We start from the raw sequence: 19,885 nt of genomic DNA, 5'->3' as shown, positions 1-19,885 counted from the left end.
GGTATTAGGCGTTATTCTCGGGAATTTGATTGATTGTAAGGGGCGTAGATGTCGTGACTGTATTTAGGGGATATGTTGTTTAGCGAGTACTTTAGTTTATTGGTTACTGTTATTTAACGGATGTGTTTGGTAGGATTTATTGTAGGGGTGTATTTAGTACGACTTGGTAGGTATAGATGTTGTACTGTTGGTAGTGTAGAGATATATTTATTGGGTTTAACAGGGTACATAGTAGGGATTGTTTTAGGACCTTTATTTAAAGGGGATGCATTGAGAATGGTGTATTCTAGATTGGGAGTGTTATTTAGCTCTGGGCTTTGTATGTTCGGGGATGTACTTAGCATGGGCTTTATTTTAGGGACTTTTTTTAGGGGTTATTAGGGGAATGCTATTTTTGGCGCTGTATTAGGAGTGTATGTACATATAGGGCGAGGTTATTTAGGAGCTTTATTTAGGGAGACTTTTTTATTTAGTGGTGATGTTCTTAGGACTTATTTAGGGATGCATTAGGGTAAATTTAGGGACAAGTATTAGGGCTTTTATTTCGTCGCCAATGCTATAGGGGCTTTATTAGGGATCTTTCTATTTAGGGGATGTTGTTGAGGTACTTTATATTTAGGGGAATTCATTTAGGGGTTATTTAAGAAAACTGTTTATAGGGTCTTTATTTTCGGGGATGAATTTAGGTGGCTTTATTAGTGGACTTTATCATGAGGATTTGTAGAGAACTAAGTTTAGTATAGCGATAGACATTTACGCAGCTATATTTAAGGGACTGTACTTAGGGCCTTTATTAGGGACTTGTATTTCAGTGGTGGCTTTGTATGTGAGGGACTTTTATTTAGAGGGCATGTTTTTAGGACGCGTTTAATTTGAAGGTGAGTGATTTTAGATGGGGTTTAGTTAAGGGGATGCCTTTTAGGAACTTTTACTTAGGGAGTGCGCATAGGTTGGGACTATTATTAGGTGACTGTATAGGTAGGCCTTTTTTAGGGATGCATTTAGGCGCTTTCTTAGGGACGGTAAGTTAAGCGCGCTTATTTCGGGGGGCATGTCAAATAGGGGCTTTATTAAGGGACTGTTATTAAAAGTGATGTTTTTAAAGCGGGAACTGATTGCACTTATAGGACGGAATGCATTAAGGGGACATATTTAGGGGGCTTATTAGGTGACTTATTCAATATAAGGGGAGGTTTTACACGACATCTATGTTTAGGAGGGTTAATTTATAGGAACTGTATTAGGGGGCTTGTGAATATGAGCGGAGGAATGCTATTTAGGAAGAGCTTCGATAGGGACTTAGTGGAATGTTTTAGACTTTATAAGGGATGCGATTTCGTAGGCGCTTTAATTAGGGATGCATGTTAGGATGGTATGATTAGAGGACTGTAATTTAGCGGTGGCATTTATTTAAGGGCGATGTATTAGGGGCTTTATTTAGGACTGTATTTAGGGCTTTTATTGTAGGGGAGCATTGGGGGTTATTAGGGACGTATTGGTAAGGGGCTTATTAGAGGATTTATTAAGGGGGCTTTATTGAGGGGAAGTTTTTAGACTTAGTTAAGGCCAGTATTAGGGGTTTATTTAGGGATGTTTTTTAGGACTTATTTAGGTGGTTATTAGGGAACTGATAGGGCGTTATGGGTAGGGAAGGACATTTTAGAACACTTTTTAGGTACTGGTGATGTGTACGGGGCTGTTATTAGGGGATGGTATTTAGGGGCTTTATCGAGGACTGTGATAGGGGATGCAGAAGTGTAGGGTCGCTTGGTATTTTAGGGCTTTTATTAGGGGATGCAGTTTAGGGGCTGTATTTATAGGATGATATAGGGGGCTTTGATTTAGGAGACTGCCAGGTGTAGGCACGTGTGTATTAGTGGACTGTAGTTAGGTTGGATTTATTTAGCGGATTGCAGTTTGAGGTCTCTTTGATATTGAGGGACGTGGTGATTGTGAGGGCTTTATTTAGGTGATGAGTCTATTATGGGCTTAGTAGGACTAGTATTTAGGGGAAGTCTTAAGACTTTATTAGGATGTGCGATTTAGGGACTATTAGGGGGTTTATTGTAGGTAGCGTGCAATGAAGTTTAGGGGATGGTATTTTATAGGGTGTGTATGATAGGGTGCTAGGTTGATTTCAGAGAAGGATGCGCAATGTGGTGTAGGAGGGCGTTTATTTAGGGAGCTGTGATCTTTGGGCGTTTGAGTTGTAGGGGAATGAGTATTGATGGGCTGTTAATGAGGTGGAGATTCAGCGCGCATTGATTAGAGGAATGTTCTATAAAGAGACTTAATTTTTAGGACTGGGATATTTTAGGAACGTTTATTTTGTAGAGGGAGTAATGCGATTTAGGGTTATTTAGGCGACTTTATGGATTAGAGACGTTGATTTCGGGCGGATGTGATTTAGGGGCTTTTAATGTAGGGACTGTCAGTTTGTTAGATTTTAATGGGATTGGCCATCGTATAAGGTATTAATTAGGTTAGAGGGGACTGGTATGTTGTGGGAGAGCTTTATGTAGGGGAATGTATTGAGGGAGCTGATTATGTAGGAAGGAAGTCTTTTTAGTGAACGTATACATTGGTAATTACTATAGGCGAGTACTAATTGATTCTAAAGGTGTTGATGCAGTGTGCATTAGAGTGGGGACAGAGAGGCAGTGTAGTTCTCGATTTGGTAGGCAGGACGTTGGTGTAACATATAGGTTCTAGGCGTTTGAAAGCACTAGTTTAGTGAGCTGACTAGAGGGTAGGAGGGGAGTATATCTTTATCGAGCAAAATTGATCCTCTGTGATTTAAGTAAATCATTTAGGAGATTCTCTATTTATTTGGGATTTCTTTATTTGGAGAGCACTTAGTGCAGTATGTGTGTTTCAGAGACAAGTGATTAGAGAGCTATATTTCGAGGATGTTATTGTAGGCCGACTAATGTATTGTAGGGACTGGTTATTTATTGTGCGGCGATGTTTTTCAGGACTTTAATTTAGTGGATTATTTTAGGGGAGTTGTATAGGAGCTGTAGTTTAAGGTAGCTTGTATTTAGAGGATTTATTTAGGGCTTTAAATTGTTATGTCTGGACTTTTTTAGGGGATATTTTTAGGACTTTATTAGCGTGCATATGGGTGATATTAGGACGGTATTAGTGGGGCTTAATTTCCGGGGATGGTATTGTAGGGCTTTTGAAATGTATGGGACTTTGATTTAGGGGCATGCTTTTTAGGATCTTTATTAGGGGTATAATTTAGGGGGTTTATTGAGGTACGTATATTTAAGTGGCTATTGTCGTGGATTGTTATTGTAAGGGGCTGGTATTTATGGGACTTTATTTTTGGGGATTGTTTTTGGACTTTTTTAGGGGAATATGCTATTTAAGGGTGTATTTAGGGACTGTAATTTAGGGCTTTAGTTTAGTGATGAATTGTAGGGTTTTATTTAGGGATTGTTATTTAGGGATGTTTTAGGACTTTTATTGTTAGGGGATGGCATTTAGTCGTATTATTTAGGGACTGTATTTAGGGGCTTTATTTATGGCAATGTTATTTTAGGGCTTTATTTAGATGATATCATTTAGGGGGTTGTTTATTTAGGTACCTTGTATTTAGGGACTTTATTAAGGGGATGCATTTAGGGTGGCTTGATAGACTGTGTAATTTAGTGGGGCTTAAGTTTATTGGGATTGCATTTTAGTGAGCTTTATTGTAGGTGACTTGTAATTTAGGGGCTTATTTAGGGGATGTATTTAGGGGCTTTATTAAGGGACTTTATTTAGGTGATGTTTTTAGGACTTTATTTAGGGGATGCATTTAGGGGGTTTATTTAGGGACTGTATTTAGGGGCTTTATTTAGGGGATGCATTTAGGGGTTTTATTTATGGATTTTATTTAGTGACTTTATTTAGGGGATGTTTTAGGATTTTATTTAAGGGATGCATTTAGGGGGTTTATTTAGGGACTGTATTTAGGGGATGTATTTAGGGGCTTTATTTAGGGACTTTATTGAGGGGATGTTTTTAGGACTTTATATAGGGGATGCATTTAGGGGGTTTATTTAGGGACTGTATTTAGGGGCTTTATTTCGGGGATGTATTTAGGGGCTTTATTTAGGGGATGTTTTTAGGACTTTATTTAGGGGATGCATTTAGGCGCTTTATTTAGGCACTGTATTTAGGAGCTTTATTTAGTGGATGTATTTAGGGGTTTTATTTAGGGATTTTATTTAAGGGAAGTTTTTAGGACTTTATTTAGGGGATGCATTTAGGGGGTATATTTAGGGACTGTATTTAGGGGCTTTATTTAGGGGATGTATTTAGGGGATTCATTTAGGGGATGTATTTAGGGGCTTTATTAAGGGATGTTTTTAGGACTTTATTTAAGGCATGTATTTAGGGGTTTTATTTAGGGGATGTTTTTAGGACTTTATTTAGGGGATGCATTTAGGCGCTTTATTTAGGGACTGTATTTAGGGGCTTTATTTAGTGGATGTATTTAGGGGTTTTATTTAGGGATTTTATTTAGGGGATGTTTTTAGGACGTTTTTTAGGGGATTTTTTTAGGACTTTATTTAGGGGATGCATTTAGGGGGTGTATTTTTGGACTGTATTTAGGGGCTTTATTTAGAGGATATATCGCTTTATTTAGGGACTTTATTTAGGGGATGTTTTTAGGACTTTATTTAAGGGATGCATTTAGGGGGTTTATTTAGGGGATGTTTTTAGGACTTTATTTAGGGGATGCATTTAGGTGCTTTACTTAGGGACTGTATTTAGGAGCTTTATTTAGTGGATGTATTTAGGGGTTTTATTTAGGTGATGTTTTTAGGACTTTATTTAGGGGATACATTTAGGTGGTATATTTAGGGACTGTATTTAGGGGCTTTATTTAGTGGATGTATTTAGGGGTTTTATTTAGGGATTTTATTTAAGGAATGTTTTTAGGATTTTATTTAGGGGATGCATTTAGGGGATGCATTTAGGGGGTGTATTTAGGGACTGTATTTAGGGGCTTTATTTAGAGGATGAATTTAGGGGCTTTATTTAGGGACTTTATTTAGGGGATGTTTTTAGGACTTTATTTAAGGGATGCATTTAGGGGGTTTATTTAGGGGATGTTTTTAGGACTTTATTTAGGGGATGCATTTAGGCGCTTTATTTAGGGACTGTATTTAGGGGATTTATTTAGTGGATGAATTTAGGGGTTTTATTTAGGGATTTTATTTAGGGGATGTTTTTAGGACTTTATTTAGGGGATGCATTTAGGGGGTATATTTAGGGACTGTATTTAGGGGCTTTATTTAGAGGATGTATTTAGGGGCTTTATTTAGGGACTTTATTTAGGGGATGTTTCTCGGACTTTATTTAGGAAATGCATTTAGAGGGTTTATTTAGGGACTGTATTTAGGGGCTTTATTTAGGGGATGCATTTAGGCGCTTTATTTAGGGACTGTATTTAGGGGCTCTATTTAGGGGATGTATTTAGGGGCTTTATTTAGGGACTTTATTTAGAAGATGGTTTTAGGACTTTATTTAGGGGATGCATTTAGGTGCTTTATTTAGGGGCTTTATTTAGGGGATGCATTTAGGGGCTTTATTTAGGGACTTTATTTAGGGGATGTTTTTAGGACTTTATTTAGGCGATGCATTTAGGCGCTTTATTTAGGGACTATATTTAGGGGCTCTATTTAGGGGATGCATTTAGGCGCTTTATTTAGGGGATGTATTTGGGGGCTTTATTTAGGGACTTTATTTAGGGGATGTTTTTAGGACTTTATTTAGGGGATGCATTTAGGGGGTTTATTTAGGGACTGTATTTAGGGGCTTTATTTCGGGGATGTATTTAGGGGCTTTATTTAGAGATTTTATTTAGGGGATGTTTTTAGGACCTTATTTAGGGGATGCATTTAGGGGGTTTATTTAGGGACTGTATTTAGGGGATGTATTTAGGGGCTTTATTTAGGGACTTTATTGAGGGGATGTTTTTAGGACTTTATATAGGGGATGCATTTAGGGGGTTTATTTAGCGACTGTATTTAGGGGCTTTATTTCGGGGATGTATTTAGGGGCTTTATTTAGGGGATGTTTTTAGGACTTTATTTAGGGGATGTATTTAGGCGCTTTATTTAGGGACTGTATTTAGGAGCTTTATTTAGTGGATGTATTTAGGGGTTTTATTTAGGGATTTTATTTAAGGGATGTTTTTAGGACTTTATTTAGGGGATGCATTTAGGGGGTATATTTAGGGACTGTATTTAGGGGCTTTATTTAGGGGATGTATTTAGGGGATTCATTTAGGGGATGTATTTAGGGGCTTTATTAAGGGATGTTTTTAGGACTTTATTTAAGGCATGTATTTAGGGGGTTTAATTAGGGGATGTTTTTAGGACTTTATTTAGGGGATGCATTTAGGCGCTTTATTTAGGGACTGTATTTAGGGGCTTTATTTAGTGGATGTATTTAGGGGTTTTATTTAGGGATTTTATTTAGGGAATGTTTTTAGGACTTTTTTTAGGGGATTTTTTTAGGACTTTATTTAGGGGATGCATTTAGGGGGTGTATTTTTGGACTGTATTTAGGGGCTTTATTTAGAGGATGTATCGCTTTATTTAGGGACTTTATTTAGGGGATGTTTTTAGGACTTTATTTAAGGGATGCATTTAGGGGGTTTATTTAGGGGATGTTTTTAGGACTTTATTTAGGGGATGCATTTAGGTGCTTTACTTAGGGACTGTATTTAGGAGCTTTATTTAGTGGATGTATTGAGGGGTTTTATTTAGGGGATGTTTTTATGACTTTATTTAGGGGATACATTTAAGTGGTATATTTAGGGACTGTATTTAGGGGCTTTATTTAGTGGATGTATTTAGGGGTTTTATTTAGGGATTTTATTTAAGGAATGTTTTTAGGATTTTATTTAGGGGATGCATTTAGGGGGTGTATTTAGGGACTGTATTTAGGGGCTTTATTTAGAGGATGAATTTAGGGGCTTTATTTAGGGACTTTATTTAGGGGATGTTTTTAGGACTTTATTTAAGGGATGCATTTAGGGGGTTTATTTAGGGGATGTTTTTAGGACTTTATTTAGGGGATGCATTTAGGCGCTTTATTTAGGGACTGTATTTAGGGGATTTATTTAGTGGATGAATTTAGGGGTTTTATTTAGGGATTTTATTTAGGGGATGTTTTTAGGACTTTATTTAGGGGATGCATTTAGGGGGTATATTTAGGGACTGTATTTAGGGGCTTTATTTAGAGGATGTATTTAGGGGCTTTATTTAGGGACTTTATTTAGGGGATGTTTCTAGGACTTTATTTAGGAAATGCATTTAGAGGGTTTATTTAGGGACTGTATTTAGGGGCTTTATTTAGGGGATGCATTTAGGCGCTTTATTTAGGGACTGTATTTAGGGGCTCTATTTAGGGGATGTATTTAGGGGCTTTATTTAGGGACTTTATTTAGGAGATGGTTTTAGGACTTTATTTAGGGGATGCATTTAGGTGCTTTATTTAGGGGCTTTATTTAGGGGATGCATTTAGGGGCTTTATTTAGGGACTTTATTTAGGGGATGTTTTTAGGACTTTATTTAGGGGATGCATTTAGGCGCTTTATTTAGGGACTATATTTAGGGGCTCTATTTAGGGGATGCATTTAGGCGCTTTATTTAGGGGATGTATTTAGGGGCTTTATTTAGGGACTTTATTTAGGAGATGTTTTTAGAACTTTATTTAGGGGATGCATTTAGGCGCTTTATTTAGGGGATGTATTTGGGGGCTTTATTTAGGGACTTTATTTAGGGGATGTTTTTAGGACTTTATTTAGGGGATGCATTTAGGGGGTTTATTTAGGGACTGTATTTAGGGGCTTTATTTCGGGGATGTATTTAGGGGCTTTATTTAGAGATTTTATTTAGGGGATGTTTTTAGGACCTTATTTAGGGGATGCATTTAGGGGGTTTATTTAGGGACTGTATTATAGGGGCTTTATTTAGGGGATGCATTTAGGGGCTTTATTTAGGGACGGTATTTAGGGGCTTTATTTAGGGGATGTATTTATGGGCTTTATTTAGGGACTTTATTTATGAGATGTTTTTGACGACTTTATTTAGGGGCTTTATTTAGGGGATGTATTTAAGGGCTTTATTTAGGGACTTTATTTAGGAGATGTTTTTATGACGTTATTTAGGAGATGCATTTAGAAGGTTTATTTAGGGACTGTATTAAGGGGCTTTATTTAAGGGATGTATTTAGGGGCTTTATCAAGGGACTTTATTTAGGGGATGCATTTAGGCGCTTTATTTAGGGGCTGTATTTAGGGGCTTTATTTAGGGGATTCATTTAGGCGCTTTATTTAGGGACTGTATTTAGGGGATGTATTTAGGGGCTTTATTAAGGGACTTTATTTAAGTAATGTTTTTAGGACTTTATTTAGGGGATGCATTTAGGGGGTTTATTTAGGGACTGTTTTTAGGGGCTTTATTTCGGGGATGTATTTAAGGGCTTTATTTAGGGACTGTATTTAAGGGATGTTTTTAGGACTTGATTTAGGGGATGCATTTAGGGGGTGTATTTAGGGACTGTATTTAGGGGCTTTATTTAGAGGATGTATTTAGGGGCTTTATTTAGGGACTTTATTTAGGGGATGTTTTTAGGACTTTATTTAAAGGATGCATTGAGGCGGTTTATTTAGGGACTGTATTTAGGGGCTTTATTTAGGGGATGTATTTAGGGGATGTTTTAGGAATTTATTTTGGGGATGCATTTAGGGGGTGTATTTAGGGACTGTATTTAGGGGCTTTATTTCGGGGATGTATTTAGGGGCTTTATGTAGGGATTACATTTAGGGGATGTTTTTAGGACTTTATTTAGGGGATGCATTTAGGGGGTGTATTTAGGGACTGTATTTAGGGGCTTAATTTAGGGACTTTATTAAGGGGATGTTTTTAGGACTTTATTTAGGAAATGCATTTAGAGGGTTTATTTAGGGACTGTATTTAGGGGCTTTATTTTGGGGATGTATTTAGGGGCTTTATTAAGGAACTTTATTTAGGGGATGTTTTTAGGACTTTATTTAGGGGATGCATTTAGGCGCTTTATTTAGGGACTTAATTTAGGGGCTCTATTTAGGGGATGCATTTAGGCGCTTTATTTAGGGGATGTATTTAGGGGCTTTATTTAGGGACTTTATTTAGGGGATGTTTTTAGGACTTTAGGGGATGCATTTAGGCGCTTTATTTAGGGACTTTATTTAGGGGATGTTTTTAGGACTTTATTTAGGGGATGCATTTAGGGAGTTTATTTAGGGACTTTATTTAGGGGATGTTTTTAGGACTTTATTTAGGGGATGCATTTAGGCTCTCTATTTAGGGGATGCATTTAGGCGCTTTATTTAGGGACTGTATTTAAGGGATGTTTTTAGGATTTTATTTAGGGGATGCATTTAGACGGTGTATTTAGGGACTGTATTTAGGGACTTTATTTAGAGGATATATTTAGGGGCTTTATTAAGGGACTTTATTTAGGGGATGTTTTTAGGACTATATTTAGGGGATGCATTTAGTTGGTTTATTTAGGGACTGTATTTAGGGGCTTTATTTCGGGAATGTATTTAGGGGCTTTAATTCGTGACTTTATTTAGGGGATGTTTTTAGGACTTTATTTAGGGACTGTATTTAACGGATGTTTTTAGGATTTTATTTAGGGGGTGTATTTAGGGACTGTATTTAGGGACTTTATTTAGAGGATATATTTAGGGGCTTTATTTAGGGACTTTATTTAGGGGATGTTTTTAGGACTTTATTTAGGGGATGCATTTAGATGGTTTATTTAGGGACTGTATTTAGGGGCTTTATTTCGGGGATGTATTTAGGGGCTTTATTTAGGGACTTTTTTTAGGGGCTTTATTTAGGGGATGCATTTTGGCGCTGTATTTAGGGGTGTTATTTAGGGGATGTATTTAGGGGCTTTATTTAGGGACTTTATTTAGGGGATGTTTTTAGGACTTTATTTAGGGGATGCATTTAGGGGGTTTATTTAGGGACAGTATTTAGGGGCTTTATTTCGGGGATATATTTAGGGGCTTTATTTAGGGACTTTATTTAGGGGATGTTTTTAGGACTTTATTTAGGGGATGCATGTAGGGGGTTTATTTAGAGACTGTTTTTAGGGGCTTTATTTCGGGGATGTATTTAGGGGCTTTATTTAGGGACTTTATTTAGGGGATGTTTTTAGAACTTTATTTAGCGGATGCATTTAGGCGCTTTATTTAGGGACTGTACTTAGGAGCTTTATTTAGGGACTGTATTTAGGGGCTTTATTTAGGGACTTTATTAAGGGGATGTTTTTAGGATTTTATTTAGGGGATGCATTTAGGCGCTTTATTTAGGGACTGTATTTAGGGGCTCTATTTCGGGGATGTATTTAGGGGCTTTATTTAGGGACTGTATTTAGGGGCTTTATTTAGTGGATGCATTTTGGCGCTTTATTTAGGGACTGTATTTAGGGGTTTTATTTAGGGGATGTATTTAGGGGATGTATTTAGGGGCTTTATTTAGGGGATGTTTATAAAGGACTTTATTTAGGGGATGCATTTAGGGGCTTTATTAAGGGACTGTATTTAGGGGCTTTATTTAGGGGATGTATTTTGGCGCTTTATTTAGGGGATGTATTTAGGGGCTTTATTTAGGGGATGTTTTTAGGACTTTATTTAGGGGATGCATTTAGATGGTTTATTTAGGGACTGTATTTAGGGGCTTTATTTCGGGGATGTATTTAGGGGCTTTATTTAGGGGATGCATTTTGGCGCTCTATTTAGGGGTTTTATTTAGGGGATGTATTTAGGGGCTTTATTTAGGGACTTTATTTAGGGGATGTTTTTAGGACTTTATTTAGGGGATGCATTTAGGGGGTTTATTTAGGGACAGTATTTAGGGGCTTTATTTCGGGGATGTATTTAGGGGCTTTATTTAGGGACTTTATTTAGGGGATGTTTTTAGGACTTTATTTAGGGGATGCATTTAGGGGGTTTATTTAGAGACTGTTTTTATGGGCTTTATTTCGGGGATGTATTTAGGGGCTTTATTTAGGGACTTTATTTAGGGGATGTTTTTAGAACTTTATTTAGCGGATGCATTTAGGCGCTTTATTTAGGGACTGTACTTAGGGGCTTTATTTAGGGACTGTATTTAGGGGCTTTATTTAGGGACTTTATTAAGGGGATGTTTTTAGGACTTTATTTAGGGGATGAATTTAGGCGCTTTATTTAGGGCCTGTATTTAGGGGATTTATTTAGGGACTTTATTTTGTGACTGTATTTTGGGGATGTTTGTAGGGGCTTTATTTAGAGGATGCATTTAGGGGTTTTATTTAATGACTGTATTTAGGGGTGCATTTAGGGGCTTTATTTAGGTACTGTTTGTAGGGTTTGTATTAATGGGATGTATTTAGGGGTTGTATTTAGGGACTGTATTTATCTACTGAATTTAGAGGATGTTTTTAGGGGCTTTATTTAGGGACTGTATTTAGAGGATGCATTTAGGGGCTTTATTTAGGGACTGTATTTATGGACTGTATTTATGGACTGTATTTAGGGGATGTATTTAGGGACTTTATTTAGGGACTGGATTTAGGGCCTGTAATATAATACAATAATTTTGTTAGTTATTATCACTGATATAAGTCAGGGTAATTGCATTATGACTATTCACAGTTATCACAGTTTTCAGCTAAGGATGGAAATGTATTAATTCATTATAGTGTTTATTTGTGATTTATTGAACTTCAGCTGTGGCTTTGGTCTTTGTTTCTCTGTAGTATTATTAGACTTTGTGTATTTAAAGGAACTGTTACTGACTGGAAGGGGCACATTTACTATTGGTCGAATCGATATTCGGGCGTCGAAGTAAAATTCTTCTACTTCGTACATCGAAGTTGAAGGATTTACCGTAATTCGAACAATCGTAGGAAAAATTGAACTATTAAATCCTTTGAACGATTCAAAGGATTTCAATCCATCGATCGAACGATTTTCCTTCGATCCCAAATTGCCTAGAAAGCCTATGAGGACCTTCCACATAGACTAACATTGGTGCTCGGTAGGTTTTAGGTGGCGAAGTAGGTGGTCGAAGAGACAGTACTTCGACTATTGAATGGTGGAATAGTTCAATGATTTTTAGTTCGAAACGTTCGATTCAAAGTCAAAGTCGTAGTCGAAGGTCTAAGTAGCCAATTCGATGGTCGAAGAAGCCAAAAAAAACCCGAAATTTGAAGTATTTTGTGCCCCTAAGGGACAGTTTTACAAACTCCAATAAACTTGAAATTCGACCCTTAATAAATCTGCCCCTAAGTCATCTAAAGTAGAAAAGTGAATTTTATATACTGGACAAGTTTCCCAGAAATTTTCGGGAAATTAGTTTTATTTTTTTCTGGCTAACAGATCTCTCCATAATTTAGATCCTCATACCTTTAGTCTAGTAGAAAATCATATAAACATTAAATAAACCCAATAGGCTGGTTTTGCTTCCAATAAGGATTCATTATATCTTAGTTGGGATCAAGTACAAGGTACAGGTATGGACCTGTTATCCAGAATGCTCAGGACCTGGAATTTTCTGGGGTATTGGGTCTTTCTGTAATTTGGATCTTCATGACTTAAGTCTACTAGAAAATCACGTAAACATTAAATAAACCCAATAGGCTGGTTTTGCTTCCAATAAGGATTCATTATATCTTAGTTGGGATCAAGTACAAGTTACTGTTTTATTATTATACAGAAAAAGGAAATCAGTTTTCAAAACTTTAATTATTTCATTATAATGGAGTTTATTGGAGCCGGACTTCCCATAATTCAGAGTTTTCTGTATAGTGAGTTTCTGTATAACGGATCCCATAGCTGTACAGTAAAACCTCATCCCTTGAGTGTAAGTATATACTTATATATATTATGTAATACATAGTGGTTTTCCCTGATTTTACATTTTCCTGGATTTTGTACCACATTTGCTCTGGTCCCCTGAAAAACATAAAGTGGGGGTTCTCAGGTCCTTTTCTATAGATGAAGCTGCTGTATGGCTGATAAGATACATGTGAATCGTAATAGAGCGACTGTTCCAATTGAGTGTGTAAATCACAAGTCAGTGCTCATATAGGAACGACTGGGGCCTCGGACTTTTCCCTTCTATTTAAATAAACCCACTGGGGCAGTTCTAGTTTAGATTCAATTGGGACACCCCGACATTCCCAACACCTATACAGAGCCGGGTGCAGCACCCATCTATCCCACATCCCACCCAATTGCAACTATTGGGGCACAATTAAGCCACTCCCTTATCCTCTCTTTAATATTGGAGGCTTCCCAGCTCTCATTAAAGATCAAATAATCCCATAGTGGAGTCAATGCCTCCCTAATTGATACAGTCCATTAATGAATTCATTGATGTGCTTTCTATTAACCCCCAGCCCTCCTGCTGTTGAACTAGAACACCCAGCATCCCTAGCATCATATATAGTAAGAACATATTATAAGTCTCACCCTTGTGCTGTTATATGGTCACGTAACTCCTCAGTGACGTATAAAATCTATAGAAATGACAGCAGGGGGTATATATATATATATATGATGCTATTTGCAGGCCACTTACCTCTCTGCATCTTGTTGCACGTCTCTCTTCCAGGCTCGTCCGGTGCATCTGAGAGCAGCAGGGATGTTTACTGGCTTTTTACTGGCTCTTACCATTATGACATCACAGTAGGGACAGTTATTTCAGCCTTGAAATGTCATGTGATGATGCAGCAGGCAGCTTTGTGACATCACTGCATAGCAACTGTAACCACAACATGAGTGGAGAGTGGAAGATACCATTGCTAACCAGTCTTCCCTCCCTATATAGTTTATAGCAGTGTTGGCCAAAAATAAAACTGCTGCTAAAGTATCACTTTTATGGAGTGGATTCTGGAAGTTGTAGTTGAACAACACCATTTAAGTGCATTATGCTGTGTGCTTGTCTGTACAAGTATATCCAGTCCCAGGGGGAGTGTAATAAAAGGGCAAGAGGGGCAGTTAGACAGAAGCCCCCCACGTGTGTGCCAGTATTCAGGGGGCCGTGTCCCATTCTCTCATCAGTCTGTAGCATTGGCATTATGGCTGCAGCTAGTGAAATACATGTATGTAACATTCCATGAACATATTGCGTGTGTCACATATAAATGGAGCACAAGAAAATGATCAGCAAATGTCATTTATTTCAATGGAAACATGAACAGAGGCTGAATATCAAGCGCTTTCTTGTCAATTCATTTCCCCTTCGGAGCATCTGACACTCACTCACTGCACTCGCTGGCTGCTCTCATGTTCTTCTGCTTAGGAAACATGTGAGAAAGGTTCCTCCTGTGGCCCTGTTGTAGCGCTACATAGAATTCTGCTGATGGAGGTGCATTTTGTTGGCCTGAAGCTGCCAGACCCATGGGCGTCTAACACTAATCAAACACCCAGACAATTCTTAGTGATTCCTCTTTCACTTCTTCCCCTTGTTGCCCCCCTGCTCCTGAGTCTCCAGACTTTGCCCCGAGAGAGAGAGGCAATAAAAGCAGCTGCTGATAGTGGGGCAGGGCCCTTATTTTGGAAATGACAAACAAATAAAAGACACGAGTGTTGATCAATAAAGATAAATAGGATTTTTTATTCTTTAGTTGGTGGAAAATGTTACAAATGGGAACAATTCCATGAGAACCAATCGGAGCTCACGGACGCTGTATCTGCAATGAGTTCATTCCTATTGGATAACAGACAAACCATTCAGCATTAAGGAAATACCAATGGGAGTCTCTGGGGAGGGGGGTCAATATCCAGTGCACAGTCCAGCAATGGCTCCGTATAAAGGACAGGCCCCACCCCCCGCGCCCCTTCCCAATCCTCAGCTCTATCAGCCATACACACATTTCCCACAATGCATTTCATCTTGACCCCGGCCATTCCCTGCGCACACACACGGGACAAGGTTTGTTATGACTCAGCAGAGAGACATATAGTGATACTCAGTAGTACTAGGTGCAGCAACCAATCAGAAATCTCATTCCATGAACAGAACATTCCTAGGCCAATCAAAACCCTGGAGTCTTTGGGTTACTCTTAGTGCACTTTAGCCTGAAAGTAAATGTCCCCCCCATAAATATGGGCTTCTCCTAAATTCCACCCTTAATGCGCCGGATCCCTAATCACCTGACACCCCTCCCTCAGAAATCCCACAAAGCCCAAAGTAAAGGCATCCTGGGGGTACATACTGGCAGGATGAGGGGGTGCAGTTTAATGGGGGGAGATAATGATGGGGGACAGCCCCATGAAAAAGCTGTGACTCCATTGGAAAGGGCACTCGGCTGCTATGAGGAGGGTTGGGCACAATTCTCTGGGTCTTTTCTCATAAATAGAGGGTCCCCCCCCAGATCCTTTTTTCCGGGGGCAATATTGTCACTGCTGCCCAGCCCCCACTCACACTGTGGGAGGAATAAGAGGAGTGTGTCTGTAATACAGAACTCTGGGCACCCTGTGCGTCACCTCAGCAGCCACTTACAGTAATGACCTACCTGCCCCCTCCTTCATATCAACCCTCTGTCCCAGACTCATGTATATGGGGGGGCTATGGAATTCTGGTCAGTTATAAAGCTCATCCCCCCTGCGCATGGCACCAAATGAAGGGGCGCAAGAGCTGCAATTAGGGCTCAGTCACACTCAGGCCAATAGAAAAGCCAACAGGACAAACATTGGCCTCCATTTCCAGTGGCTCTGAAGGGGCATCAGATGAGCCCAATTTAATGGTCTCTCATCCAACCACCTTCCCAAATAACACCCCCAAAGGCACTGCCCATTTTTACTTTCCCAAAACATAAACCAAAATGAATGTTTGGCCAATGGGAAAACTTGTAACAATGTAACTCAGTGTTGCGCTTTGTACCCCAATTCCCATAAGCCTGGGGCCAAAATGATCCCCTAGAAGTTCCTACAGGAGTGTCTTACTGAGACAAGTTGCCCTTTAAATAGAGGGAGACTGAGAGGGGAGTGTACAATGGGGGAGGGGCAGGAGAAGAAACGGAAGAATCCCCCCAGCTCATATATAGATCAGAGGGAATGGGATCCCCCCAAGTGGCAGGGCCTGTGTCACTTCCCAAACTCCTGTATTTAGGAAAGTAAATGTGGGAGGAGCTTGAGGATGGGGCGGAGACCACTGTGCACTTCCTGTGTTGTCTGAGGCCCTTTTTGTGCAATAACAGTGACTGTGTTACTCGTTTTATCCTCGTCCTGCTGCTCCGCTTCATTCTCCCGGGAGCTGCTGCCAGACCATGGCTTCCCTCTGATGTCCCCTCCTGTACTTATTGGTACGCTCCGTCACACTCACCCCACGCACCAGCTTCCTGGGGGGCAAGTGAAGTACAAAGGGTTAAGTGAACAATGAATGAGGGCAGATAACAGGAGTAACCAGTAGGAGGGGAGAAGGAGGTAGAAGAGAGAGCTGAGGGGAGAAAGAGGCAGAAGAGAGAGAGCCGAGGGGAGACGGAGGCACAAGAGAGAGAGCTGAGGGAGGCAGAAGAGAGAGCTGAGGGGAGAGGGAGGCAGATGAGAGAGCTGATGGGAGAGGGAGGCACGAGAGAGAGAGCTGAGGGAGGCAGAAGAGAGAGCTGAGGGGAGAGGGAGGCACAAGAGAGAGAGAGGGCTGAGGGGAGAGGGAGGCAGATGAGAGAGAGAGCTGAGGGGATAGGGAGGCACAAGAGAGAGAGCTGAGGGGAGAGGGAGGCAGATGAGAGAGAGAGCTGAGGGGAGAGGGAGGCAGATGAGAGAGAGCTGAGGGGAGAGGGAGGCACAAGAGAGAGAGAGAGCTGAGGGGAGAGGGAGGCACAAGAGAGAGAGCTGAGGGGAGAGGGAGGCAGTTGAGAGGAGAAGGGAGAAAAGGAAGAGAGAAGGAAGAGGAGAGTATAGGGGCAGAGAAGACAGAAGAAGTTGCCAATTTCTTACCAAACTGGTGCTGTGAGGGTCGTGTGTATTCACCTCTCCCCCGTCTCCACTAAATATCTTCCAACATGTGCTGCTCAGTGGCCCCCCAACACTCCTCCATCTTCTCCTGGGTGATACCTGTGATACAGATTTACAATCACATATAAAGGCACGAGTGTTCTACTGACTACTAATGTTCTAGAGAGTTCCAGAAGGTTCCAGCAAGTGATGCCCCTGTAGCCCTCGCGGTGACACAAAGGAACCTAGCAGGTGGCAGCGCTCAGAACAAGGAATTATAAACCCCCCCCCGTCCAATGGTTGCACCCACCTTGCTCAGCCAATGGCGTTTCAATATGATCCAGGGTCACATCATCCTCACACAGGTCGTAGGGGAACAGAGAGATCAGACACAAGGGGGCGCTGTCTAGTTAGGCTGAGACTTGGGCTCAACAGCAGCTCCAGGGGGACACTTGTATTTATATTGTGGGGTATAAAAATAGAACCCCCCAAAAGGTCAGTTGGGGGGAGGGGTTGGGAATGTACAGGAGTCAGTGAGAGATAATAATCAATAGTAGAAGATTCTCTGAAGTAAAATGAAAGTGAATAATAAAAGAAGAGACTCACACAACACAACTCGCTTTGGGCCGAACTCGCAGTGACTTTCTGCTGCACTTGGTGCCGCTATTCCCATTATTTACACACGGAAACATCAACGTGTGAAACAAACGAGTGTGGAAATCCCCGGCTCCCCCGGCACCGCCTCTGATTCGCTGTAAACTCTCAGCGCTCTAAATCCACTTCCGGAACGCACGCGCTGCTCTGTGGAACGCATCCCCTGTCCGTCCAATAAGCTGTCTGATCGGCACGTGGTACAGTGATGTCAGAGGGCGGGGCTAATGCGGTGACAGGAACTGGGTGAGTAGAGAGAATGGGGTACGAGCTGCTTTGTCCCTCTGGGCAGTAGTGGGGGAGTCACAGTGTTGGGGAGTCGCCTATTTCCTCAGGGACTTGTAGAGTTAATGATGGGGACAAACGAGCGCCTTGTTCTCTTCATTCAAATCAGTGTAGCCCCTCCCCTACGGAACGCATTTTAGGACATTCTGCAGCGAAATTCATCTCTTTCCTGTGATGTCCTGTCTTCTGAATGTGCATCTGGTGCTTTTACCTCATCCCCCAAATCTGCAGTCTCACCTCTGTCCTCTGCCCCTCCCTTCTGAGCTGTCACTCACACCAACTCCTCCCTCTGCCCTCCCTTCTGAGCTGTCACTCACACCAACTCCTCCCTCTGCCCTCCCTTCTGAGCTGTCACTCACACCAACTCCTCCCTCTGCCCCTCCCTTCTGAGCTGTCACTCATACCAACTCCTCCCTCTGCCCTCCCTTCTGAGCTGTCACTCACACCAACTCCTCCCTTCTGAGCTGTCACTCACACCAACTCCTCCCTCTGCCCTCCCTTCTGAGCTGTCACTCACACCAACTCCTCCCTCTGCCCTCCCTTCTGAGCTGTCACTCACACCAACTCCTCCCTTCTGAGCTGTCACTCACACCAACTCCTCCCTCTGCCCTCCCTTCTGAGCTGTCACTCACACCAACTCCTCCCTTCTGAGCTGTCACTCATACCAACTCCTCCCTCTGCCCTCCCTTCTGAGCTGTCACTCACACCAACTCCTCCCTTCTGAGCTGTCACTCACACCAACTCCTCCCTCTGCCCTCCCTTCTGAGCTGTCACTCACACCAACTCCTCCCTTCTGAGCTGTCACTCACACCAACTCCTCCCTCTACCCTCCCTTCTGAGCTGTCACTCACACCAACTCCTCCCTTCTGAGCTGTCACTCACACCAACTCCTCCCTCTGCCCTCCCTTCTGAGCTGTCACTCATACCAACTCCTCCCTCAGCCCTCCCTTCTGAGCTGTCACTCATACTAACTCCTCCCTCTGCCCTCCCTCATTCCTCTTCCTTCCGCCCTCACTAAGCACTTTAGAAACTTATGGATAAGACTGTCGGCTGCTGAAAAGAGAGATCTGATGAGGGAGGGCTGAGGAAAGAGGGCGGAAGGAAGATGAATGAGGAGGAGGAGAGAAGACTGAGGGAGGAGTTGGTATGAGTGACAGCTCAGAAGGGAGGAGTTGGTGTGAGTGACAGCTCAGAAGGGAGGGCAGATGGAGGAGTTGGTATGAGTGACAGCTCAGAAGGGAGGGCAGAGGGAGGAGTTGGTATGAGTGATAGCTCAGAAGGGAGGGTTGAGGGAGGAGTTGGTGTGAGTGACAGCTCAGAAGGGAGGGGCAGAGGGAGGAGTTGGTATGAGTGACAGCTCAGAAGGGAGGGCAGAGGGAGGAGTTGGCATGAGTGACAGCTCAGAAGGGAGGGCAGAGGGAGGAGTTGGTATGAGTGACAGCTCAGAAGGGAGGGCAGAGGGAGGAGTTGGTGTGAGTGACAGCTCAGAAGGGAGGGGCAGAGGGAGGAGTTGGTATGAGTGACAGCTCAGAAGGGAGGGCAGAGGGAGGAGTTGGCATGAGTGACAGCTCAGAAGGGAGGGCAGAGGGAGGAGTTGGTATGAGTGACAGCTCAGAAGGGAGGGCAGAGGGAGGAGTTGGTATGAGTGACAGCTCAGAAGGGAGGGCTGAGGGAGGAGTTGGTGTGAGTGACAGCTTAGAAGGGAGGGCTGAGGGAGGAGTTGGTATGAGTGACAGCTCAGAAGGGAGGGTTGAGGGAGGAGTTGGTATGAGTGACAGCTCAGAAGGGAGGGCTGAGGGAGGTGTTGGTGTGAGTGACAGCTCAGAAGGGAGGGAGGAGTTGGTATGAGTGACAGGTCAGAAGGGAGGGCAGAGGGAGGAGTTGGTATGAGTGACAGCTCAGAAGGGAGGGGCAGAGGGAGGAGTTGGTATGAGTGACAGCTCAGAAGGGAGGGCAGAGGGA

The 19,885-nt window shown here is 41.6% G+C and overlaps 1 protein-coding gene and 1 long non-coding RNA gene across 8 annotated transcripts in view; one reads left to right on the top strand and one right to left on the bottom strand.

Annotated features, from left to right (window-relative positions):
- gfus.L (GDP-L-fucose synthase L homeolog) overlaps positions 1-19,885 on the top strand; it is an 88,262-nt gene that overhangs the window by 13,936 nt on the left and 54,441 nt on the right. Inside the window, exon 11 of one of the 7 annotated variants that reach the window (XM_041568250.1) lies at positions 13,662-13,919. The exons of the other annotated variants lie outside the window; for them this stretch is intronic. Coding sequence (XP_041424184.1) covers positions 13,662-13,795 — 134 coding nt within the window. The 3' untranslated portion in view covers positions 13,796-13,919. Of the gene's footprint in view, positions 1-13,661; positions 13,920-19,885 lie in introns of those variants that run through there. 7 annotated transcript variants of the gene reach the window in all.
- Positions 14,647-17,827, bottom strand: LOC121395220. The gene is made up of 3 exons (XR_005962342.1): positions 17,594-17,827; positions 16,991-17,107; positions 14,647-16,392 (listed from the first exon to the last, which is right to left on the bottom strand). It is a non-coding gene; the product is annotated as an uncharacterized LOC121395220 (long non-coding RNA).

The sequence above is a fragment of the Xenopus laevis genome, chromosome 6S (assembly GCF_017654675.1).
Source record: "Xenopus laevis strain J_2021 chromosome 6S, Xenopus_laevis_v10.1, whole genome shotgun sequence".
Taxonomy (NCBI): domain Eukaryota; kingdom Metazoa; phylum Chordata; class Amphibia; order Anura; family Pipidae; genus Xenopus; species Xenopus laevis.
This window is presented reverse-complemented; position numbering and strand designations above follow the sequence as displayed.